This window comes from Nilaparvata lugens, chromosome 7 (genome assembly GCF_014356525.2).
Source record: "Nilaparvata lugens isolate BPH chromosome 7, ASM1435652v1, whole genome shotgun sequence".
In the NCBI taxonomy this organism is placed as follows: Eukaryota; Metazoa; Arthropoda; class Insecta; order Hemiptera; family Delphacidae; genus Nilaparvata; species Nilaparvata lugens.
The window spans coordinates 40,123,682-40,134,168 of record NC_052510.1 but is presented as its reverse complement, the minus strand read 5'-3'; the positions used below and the strand labels follow the sequence as shown (position 1 = coordinate 40,134,168).

Below are 10,487 nucleotides of genomic sequence, written 5' to 3'. Positions count from 1 at the left end.
CATAGCTGATTGTGTCTATTAAGATGGAAGTAATTATTATTTATGAAAATGGTAAACTCCCGCTGAAATAGAAAACAATGTAAACAAACTCTACAGTCCTCCTAGCACCTTTTAAGGTCCTATATTCGTGAGTGAAATCATGTGCCTGTGCTAAGTTTGCAATCTTTCTTCTTGAGAAAAAGAAAGTCAGGCCGATGCAAATTGAAATGAATTTGAGTTCCGCAATTCAAGTTCTGCAAACACTGACAGACTTCCTCTTCGAGGAAGACAGTTTGAGCAGAGAAAAGATAGTAATATATATAGAATACTTATAGGCTATATTTATTTGTGATAAACAGCTGTATATAGTGGGATCAGCGCCGAACAAAGCGTTGACTCTAAAAGGATATCACTCGATGCTGGCTGGCTAGCTCTGTTCTTGTATGGCTTGCATACTTTCCTTCGCTTCATAAGGAAATAGTGATTCTCTCATATTTCTAACGTGGTTCTATTCAATGTCCACTCATGATTTCACTGGTTGACCAGCTTTAACAACAATTTTACACATACATTTATTTAGATCTTCCTAATCTTTCATAATTAGTATTTGAATTCTGTCTAAAATTATTGCATTAATTTCCAGCTACCGTACGTTAAAAATGTTGATGTTGCTGAAGAATGTGAGAAATCATCAACAGTTGAGAGAAACGGTCAAGGCAACAGACAAGAGAAAGATGTTGGTTTATGAATGAGTGAGAATTTCAGTATACGAGTAAACAATCCATATCATTGCCTCATTTGACCTTGACTTGTTTACGAGAGAAAACAATAGACGGTCACATCTTCTGTGGAGAAAAGTAAGTACAAAATCTTCAATCAGTCAAACAATGTACCATTGAGGATTAACATATTCATTTACATGCTATCTCGTATCACGGAATAAATTCGGCTTTTAACAATAAGATAAGTTTATTCCCAAGAAATACGAGTACTTTACAGTAATGCTCACAAAATGTTTTTAAGAAATTATAAAGATGAAGATTAGAACTATTTTAATTTTTTTAGCCATTTTTTCACATAGATCATTGATTTGAGTAGCCTAGATTTATATTATCATTTATTTTTGACTAGCAGGTAACCCGTGCTTCGCAAGGGTCTTTCTTAAAACTTGACGTAATGAAATCTAGAAGAATTCAAAAAAAGCCTATGTACAGTGAGTCAGTCATTCTATCAGGGCTCGAATAATTTTGAAATTTTAATTAAATAAAAATGGAAGAATGTGATTTCTTTATGTAACTAACAACACCTTCATTGAAAGACATATTAACTGCATGCGTTTTCATATTGCCGATACAGCATTGATGAAACTGTAGACGTTTATTTAGCATTTGTCTCAAAAAATTTTCTAGCTGAAAAATTAATAATCATGCCCTGTGTAGGCTTAAACATTGCATCAGGAAAACGAAGTTTCAAACTATGTTTTTCAGGTAGAAAGCAATTATAGAAACAGATGTTCCTTTTTTAATTTCGACCATATGATTTGGTGATTTTTTATGAAATCGAATGTACCATTAATGAATTTTAAACATTAATTCTGAAAAATCTAGAAGGAAAATTAAAATTTTGGCTTCCAGGTGCACGAGATTGATATTTTTAGAATCTATGTGCAAAATTTGGAGATCTAAATAATCATTCCCGTTTTTCCGGTATGCAATCCACAAGTTGACAGGTTTTGATGCGAACAAACGAACACACGAACAAACACAACCCTACTCTCTCTTATTATATAGATTACCTGGAACGGTTTTTTATTGATAACTAATTATGTTTGGACATCTACAATTCGATTACTCGTTTCTATAAATGGTTCAGTCACGAGAAAAATTTTGAAGAAATTACACCAGCGTTATTGGCTTTTCTTGTGACTAAAACTAGCTTACAAGACTTCGAAAAAATACTTTCTTGTTAATTTATGAGGTATTAAATGCCACAGTGCCTGTTTTTCAAACTGGATATTTATATTTTAATACTCAAGTAAAGTACAGTTTAATGGATACTTATGCTGGATTGCAACAATCGAGAAATCGACTACTAAATTTTATAAAAATTATCTTATCTAGGTTGGTGCCACCCAATATTTTATAACATTTTAAAATATGATACCTCAAATAAAATTTCTTTGAGCAGTAGAAAGCCCAAATAAAGTGAGAATCTAATTACGGTACTGTTATTATTTGATATGAGCTTCAATCGGAACTTTCATAACTGGAAGACTCTGGAGCAGATATGTCGGAATAGGGTGGTATATCAAGTTCGGGAGAAAAATGTTCCCAAACATCACGACACCATCTCGCAGTAGAGGGTGGGTGTTTTTTCTGAAAAGCATTTTCTGATTCTACTTTTGTTACAACTCCCACGGGTTTCTCATGATATTCTGTTTTCACATTGTCTTCTATAGAACTCTCTTCCACTTTATTCTCTGGATCATCTGTCCGACTCTCAACTCCAATAGTGATGTAGCCACATACTACCATGAAAATGAAACTTATTTGAGAAATCTGAAAAATAGAAAAGTAATTCTAGGTTATTCAACATGTACTATCTTACATTCCTCATAAAATGATTGTAAGCTGTAGCTTATAAAGAGGTATAATATTATTCCTATGTCAAGGTGCAAGATAGTAAATAAATATAAGTATTCAAATTAGTATTGATGATTCCATAAATAGATTTTTACAAACTGTACAACGTTAAAAACAAAATAATATCAGTTTCAACCTGCAACTGTTTCTCTGCAGAGTTGTAGGCAATGGAAGTATTTGATATTCACATTAGACTTTCAGCATTCCTTGTAGAAAACACGAATGCTTCCCACTCAAGCAATGCTGAATGCTGACAGGTGATGTGAATGTTACTGCGTGTAGCAATGAACTTATACTGCATTTATTCCGGACTAGCTTGATACAGTATTTACTTTCCCATTATTTTGAAAGATTAGTACAGTATAAAAATAATATAGTAAAAATAATAAGAAATTAGTTTTCACATTGAAGTTTCGTCAATTCTGTTCTAAGATGACGACTATTTTGATGGTGTCGCTGATCCAATTTTCTATAATTAATCTATTTAGAATTAATATTTAACTTCAAATTTTTGCAACATAGAATGGTAACGTGGGATTTCAATTCGTTCTATGCTGAATAACAACAGAACATCTTTATAATACTTCTCTTAATCTATCAAAATTCAATAGAAGAGACTTTCTATCCTTAGCCTACTGGAGCTAAAAACTCCTTAATATTACTTCTGAATTATATGAGTTCTCTCAAGTACAACCCACACAAAAAACTCTAAATTTGAACAATGGCTATATCAGTTATCTAAATTCTTGTTCACTTTACCTTGTTGAGATATGAATTTATTACATGAATTAACTACAGCTATAGAATAAACAATCTTCTTCAAACAAACAAAATGTATACAATTTCTCTGCCACAGCTGTAGGCTGCAGAAACCAATTTCTAAAATTTAAAAGGAAAATTGAAATACAGTACTGTATTGAATCACTCTATCGATGACCTCATGCCTCATGATGTGGATCCATCGTCTTGCTTCAACTAATAACACTATAGACCTATTGATTAAGTTTCTGTGTAATTTTATGATGTGCCTACTAAATCAACGTGTCTGACGACACTAGTTCCAAATTGCATCACTTAACGCAATAAACAATTTCGAAATGATGCAGTTCTCTCACAAACTATAATTTTAGTAAGTATTTTTTTGTCTTCAAAGTTGATATCTACATACATTACAATAATTGGTTAATGTTATCGCTTGTTGGCCAATCTGATAGTTTGTTGAAATTGCATGATCCTTACATCATGTTGCATTTATAAAGCTTTATCCTAGGATGATAACTAATGGAAATGAGATGAATAATAACGATATTTATAAGTTTACTTACTGCAGCTATAATGCACAGGATTCGCATAGTCCTCTTTTTCATCGACTACTGTTCAGTACCGTTTATTGCAGTCATATCGCGAGTTGTATGAAGAATTTCATTGTTCAAGTATCCTATCATGCTCATATTATACAACCTCGGTTTCATTATATGAAGTACAAAAGAAATAAATCAATAGATAGACTACAACAATAGACTGACATAGCATTGATTCATGGCTTGGTGCAATGACGATCTCATAACATTGGCGTGTCAACATTTCTAAATCAGCTTAGTTGGCCTGTATTGATGAATTGAGACAAAGCTGTGAGGTGCAATTGTCTGTAGTTTTGGCGCTGTGACATGTATTATATTTTCAAGATTGAAGTTACCTACAAAATTAGGTGGTATGAAACACGCGTGAATTTGAAAATCTGATATTTAATAATCTTATTACATAAGCAATGCATCAGTCGTCTATCTCAGTACGCTAAAGGCTGTGCAAAAAGGCTAAAAATAAACTTTTTACTGGTGATATTTTTCAAAGTTTCTCTATTTGTATACTATCAAGCTTTCAAAATGAAAAAGTTTTCTCAGGAAAACATTTTTTCCGATCATTACTTTTTGAGATATGAGCGCCTACAGTTAAAATTCTTGGGACAGAACATTTCAAACTCGGTGAAAGATAAATCCATGAGACTCGAAGGATAGATTCTTAATGGTATTGTTGATATAGTAAAACAAAAATTTTCTAAAAATATCAATTTTTGAGAAAGTTATTCAATTTACTAAAAATTACCAAAAATAACTTTCAGTTGAGTTATTTTTGGTAAATTGAATAAAATTTTCAAAAATTGCTAGTTTAAGAAAATTTTTATTTTACTATATCAACAATACCATTAAGAATCTATCCTCTAAGTCTCATGGATTTATCTCTTACCGAATTTGAAATGTTCTGTCCCAAAAATTTAAACTTTAGGTGCTCATATCTCAAAAGTAATGATCGGAAAAAAATGTTTTCCTAAAAATATCACCAGTAAAAAGTTTATTTTTAGCCTTTGCACAGCCAAATTTCATAAGATCAATTTCATAAGACAAGAAAATTGCTAAAATCTTAAAAGTTATTACCTTGAACTCACTTACTTACGTTGAACTTACTGTAACTTTCATTTGAAACACGTTTATATTTCTATTGGAAAGTTTTTCTTGGGAGTTGAAGAATTAAGGGAAATCTCATTATAAGAAATAGCCTTTCTTTAACAGTGGAAGCTATTTGTAACAGAGAGCTAGTCCTTCATTTCATACAAAATATTGACTTTTCATTTTCTGATGGCAACACTAATGACAAGGATAAGTTGCGGACATAATGTTAGCAAACATCTTTAACAACATCATTGGTGGAAAATTTGTTGGAACATCAGCATCACTATTCAAAAATGGATCAAGAAATGCAGCAACCTCCACAGTGCGGCTCTACATACTATAGGCTATAGTAATCCAATAATGTAGTAGGCACCATATAGTCAACAATTTCATTTTACGACTCAACTTCTCTTATTTGTCTGTTCTATTTGGCTTGCAGTAAATTGAAGTCATCAAACTTGTATAATAGTTTCTGATTACCTTTTCAAAAGGAAATTGCTGTTTCGTGTCTGCCCTATAATCGCTTTCTATATCAAGATATCGAAGAATATTTCAAGAAGCTCATTCAATATTCCTCCAAGGAAATTTATAAGGTATCCTTTTTATTCATCAATATGTTATTTTAACATTCGATTAATACAGTTTTCGATTGAGAATCTTTAATCATAACGGCATATCGTCATCAGACTGGATTAGTTGGAAAAAAATTGACAGGTCTACTTTTGAGTACTCGCACAAGTTTGGGCACCTGCTGAGCCACGGGCAGTGGACCAACGGTGGGAACCTTCTCCAATAACGGGTCAGTTTCGGTTTCTTTGCGTTGCAGAATATTCGTTCTAGCACTGTTGCTATCAACGCAGACATATAATGTCAGTAAAAACACCTGCAACCAATGTCAAATGGTTAACTTCATGCATTCGTGTAATGCTGTTTGTAAGAATTTCTTGAAAAAGTTTGTAAGAAATGTAGAAATCAATCAATCAATCATATTTCAACTCTTTTCAACAAGGTTTGCATAACAAGGCAGGCCTATTCATATCGCTAAACCATAATCATAATTCACTGTTATTGTTTGTTTAACCATATATTGTTACTGCTATTGTGATTCTTTTTCCAGTACATACAGGTTGAATGAATGTAAGTGGAGGCAATAAATAGTTCCATAAGAGTTGTGAGTAAAGTAGTGGAAATAGGAAACTTAGTCATCTGAACAGGGAACTTGGATTTCCTATTCCATCGGCTAATAGATTGAATAAAAATCAACAGTTCAGTGTGTGAAAAATTCTAGAGACTCTTCTCGAGTACGTGCTTACATTTTTAGAGAATAGATTGTGTAGGTGAGAAAGGAAATAATCAATAACAGTTAGAAACAATAGTTTTATTTGAGGAAAGGAAAATGGAATAAAGGTGGTTTTGGTATTAACGGAAGTTTTTAGCATAACGAAAGTGTAAATTTTATTAACAAAACTGTAATTTCATCATTTAATGGTGTTTATTTTCATGATCATTTATACTGCTGTCTTAACGTACATTGAAAAATTTTGTTTTCAGTTATCATCATCAATCGGTTCTAAAGGTTCGTCACTGATTGATCGCGCTACGGGTACAGGAATGGGGGCGGGTACAGGGGGGGCCATATCGGGGGCCACATCGGGGGCAACATCATCGACTACAGGAGCTACAGGGGCTACATCGGCCACGGGAGCTGAGGCGGAATTAACAACAGGGGGTACATTGGCTGGGGGGGCGGTATGGACATTTGGAACCGCGGGGTAGGGCTCCATTGAGCCCGTTAGAAAGTTTTGAAGAGCTGATAGATGTAAGAAATTGGCTAAACTATGATGTGATTCAGAAGCAGGAGATTCAGATCTTGAGACGAGGCTTTTGAGTTGGTGGAGGGTGTCATCAGCCAGGGAGCGAGGTGACTTGGAGTAGTCGTCTGGCGCATTGTCTGCTGGTGGGCTGACAGCAGCGGGAACGTCAGCTGCAGGTTGCTCTTGGTCTCTGGTAGCCTCATTCACCTCCTCACCGGCGAGCTGTGCAACCTGTGCCAGGGTGTCGTCATCAAAGGGATAAGGGTCGTCGAGCAGTGCCCTCGCCTCCTCCTGCAGCTCAGCCCTTATGTCGTTGCCCTTCATGATGAGGCCGGCCAGCAGAGTCGACACGGCGTCCCTCATCGATTGATCGACATTGTCGGGCGATAACGCCACATTGCTCGCCGCATTACTCACAGGCAGTGCAACAGCGTAGCTTAAAATGTGCAAAACATAGACCAGACCCTGCAACAATAGAATGCCTGTCATAGTAGCATATTTGCTTCCATGGATTGAGTAAAGAATTATCCAAAGGGTCAGAAATGTAGTTTCCCATCAACATAATTATTATATATTAAGTACATGTAATTGTAAGATGGTACTGACCTATATGTCAGTCGTGAGAAAAAGAGATCGATTGGAACTGAATAACAAGAGTTACTCCTCGAAAAATCTTACTAATATTGAAGTAGCATTGACAATCCCTTCAAGTATAATTTGAAACGATTCAACTAAAATAATGGTTATTGAATTGATGAATATTTATTGAAAATTTCCTCGAAAACTTTTTACGTGAGTTAAAGAACTACTGATGAAGAAGGTACCCTTCGCTGATCAGGATTGTAATATAATAATTGAATCGAATCATTGGGTTCTATCTTTGTGTTGTTTATAAATAAGTAGAGGATGTAATAGTCGAGTGTTACAGTTCGTTATCTGAAGATTAAAAATAATTATATATGCTGCGTGAGGACTGATTTTTGCTAAATCACATTACAGTGTTCCATTAGTGGTAAATCATTAACTACTGGCGTATTTATTCACATCCAAATGTGGAAAATTCTTATGTAGTCCTTGATTTGTAGTAGTGATAGGGAAAATTGTAAAATACTATGGATTTATAGGATACTGGCTCACCGTTGAGTACAATAAAATACAGTAGAGTGTAGACTTCACAGGCAATTAACTCCATCCACTTATAAGTCCATCCAAAGGTGGTGAGTAGAGTACGTAATTTTTTTTTAAAGGCAAAAATCGTCGAAAACGTATATAATAGTGACTTGAAGGGTTGAAATTGAACGAATCGTTCCAAAGTTGTGATTAAGGGTTCCTGTCTGGTTTTGGTATTTCCAGCCACCTCAATCGTTATCAATTAATTTAGTTTTCAAACTCAAAATGAGCATTAGGTTAACCTCGATATTTCATAGTCGGCCATTTTAAATTTGCTACATAGACTGAATCCATCTTGGCTAGTGTAGTGTGAGAAATTGCAACGATTAGAAATCAAGCTTGTTTAATTATAGACACATGGAAACATCTCTCTCACTTGTGTATGTGCAGGCTATCTACGCAACTTCATGCTTCACTATTGTTGACTACAAAAAGGTGAAAAAGATTATATAACTCCATTACTATTCATTTGTAGGTAAAAACTAGAGAAAGCGTTATATCATTTTCGTTGTTTAATTGGGTAACTGAAGGTTACTGAAGGTCAGGTTTTACTTAAGGTGATGCCCAAATATGCTGCAGGTTAGTGTGTGGGTAATTGGGACGATTATGATGAACGTTACTATGCAATCACATCTAGGTCTCCAAACCGGATAGGAAATTAGGAAATACAATATTGAATAGTATAGTAAATGCAATATTCATACTCAACATGACTGTCAATGAATTCTTATTAAGATCTTTATTGTTGATTAAACTTTTCTATTTGAATTATGATAAGATAAAAATAGCAACTATATGTTGGATCCAACATCTCATGTACAATATTACGTTAGAACACTTAAGATGCAAGAACATACACGACCGTATCGTATCGAAAAAGATGTTTTTGGTAGAAAACAATCTTGCAAATTGTCTCAAACAAATTCAAGCCGAATAAATGTATAATCTATACCCATAGAAATTAATTAAAGTATTTACTTCTAATAAATCAAGTTGTACCCACCCACACCATTATTTCGACATTGAAATTTACAAGCATTTTCCTGAATGAGAAAGAGCCAGATTCCTGAAAAATCACAAAACTCATGGGAGCCCAGAGATAAATGAATATATTATATTCATAGCTGTATCTTGTATCCAATCAATCTAAAAACAATCCTCACTCTGCCATAGTATCAGCCAGTAAAAGTTTATTCCAATTCTCAGAAATTAAATGAAGTTAGAGCATATTACAAGAGGTTTGCTGGCTGGCTAATTATTTTGATCTTATAGACACTTTCTGGAAGCTTTAAAATTATTATTCTCTCATTTGGTAGCTTATACTGAGCTAAATTTTTCAATCAAGTCAAGAGTCCTAATTACTCCAATAATTCATCACTAGAATATCCTCATTTGCCTCTACACAATTTAAAATTCAAAGAATTAAAACCAATTAATTACTTACCACTATCGTTTTCAAGTACATGGTGAACTGTTAATTCTGGCCGTATCCACAACACCTAGCACAAATGTGTCTTGAGCTTGTAATTCGACTATCATTTATATAACTTATGGAAACATATTTTTTTGGAAGATATTTTTAAATATCTGTAAGAATATTGATTCAGCTCTTTGTCTAGTGAATTGATAACAATAGTTTGCACACTTGTGAACTTTTCTTTGTTTTGTGAGCTCAGTGCAGAGCTTTGTGAAGGTGTAAAAATTTTGTATTCATCTGAAGAGACCCATTCATTCAGGTGAGTACACTTTCGAACTTTTTATTGTCTTAGGCAAAGAAAGTTGTATTCATTCTTGAATAGGGAAGGTGCTAATTTGTTGAGTTGGATTCCATTTAACCATAGAATTTCATTATTTACTACATAATAACCATAAAGTAGCATTGGAAGTGCTTTTTTGTGACAGTTCGCCGTACCAGCACACCTTGCTATAGAAAAAACTACATTAGAAAATATGTTGTAACTTTATGTGAGCTATTATGCGATGTTGAATAATTTTAATCCAAAACACAATTTTTTATGCTATATTAAAAATATTTACCCGGTGGCGGACCCCCTTCTGAATACTCCCATGACCCCCCGGAACATTGCGTTCATTTACATACGTGCCACATACAATACAAACTATCTTTATTAATTTCAAAATGGAGAAACAGACGCATACAATTTCCATCTTTTTTAACCTGAAACACGAATTGTCTGATACTGATTTTGAGTGCAGAAAAAAATTTAAACGAGTTAGCAGAGCTTGTTCTAAATACTAATTCGATGACATAGGCGCCGACTTATGTTATTGGGGGCCCACTCTGATTGTTGTTGTTTTGGGATCTATGAAATACCCTCCAACAAAAGGGGCTCCAGGAGCCATCCCTCGGAAAATTAAAAAAAACATCCATTGCAGCAAACCTGCAACTTCACACTGACATTATCAATTTCATA

General features: G+C 34.0%; 2 protein-coding genes across 2 annotated transcripts; both read right to left on the bottom strand.

Annotated features, from left to right (window-relative positions):
• Positions 1-2,225: 2,225 nt before the first annotated feature.
• On the bottom strand, positions 2,226-4,089 carry LOC120352202. Its single transcript, XM_039431933.1, has 2 exons — positions 3,947-4,089; positions 2,226-2,537 (listed from the first exon to the last, which is right to left on the bottom strand). Exons 1-2 carry the CDS (start codon positions 3,986-3,988, stop codon positions 2,226-2,228), a joined length of 354 nt encoding a protein of 117 aa, XP_039287867.1. The 5' UTR covers positions 3,989-4,089.
• Positions 4,090-5,649: 1,560 nt separating this feature from the next.
• On the bottom strand, positions 5,650-9,638 carry LOC111060092 (resuscitation-promoting factor RpfA). The gene is made up of 2 exons (XM_022347738.2): positions 9,497-9,638; positions 5,650-7,347 (listed from the first exon to the last, which is right to left on the bottom strand). The coding sequence occupies exons 1-2, from the start codon at positions 9,515-9,517 to the stop codon at positions 6,616-6,618; spliced, it is 753 nt and encodes a 250-aa protein (XP_022203430.1). The 5' UTR covers positions 9,518-9,638; the 3' UTR covers positions 5,650-6,615.
• Positions 9,639-10,487: the final 849 nt, after the last annotated feature.

Coding starts and splice junctions, on each gene's coding strand:
- LOC120352202 (XM_039431933.1), bottom strand. CDS start 3,988: ATGAAAAAGAGGACTATGCGAATCCTGTGCATTATAGCTGCA. Junction 2,538..3,946: donor TCCTGTGCATTATAGCTGCA/GTAAGTAAACTT, acceptor TCTATTTTTCAG/ATTTCTCAAATAAGTTTCAT.
- LOC111060092 (XM_022347738.2), bottom strand. CDS start 9,517: ATGTACTTGAAAACGATAGTG. Junction 7,348..9,496: donor TGTACTTGAAAACGATAGTG/GTAAGTAATTAA, acceptor CTATTGTTGCAG/GGTCTGGTCTATGTTTTGCA.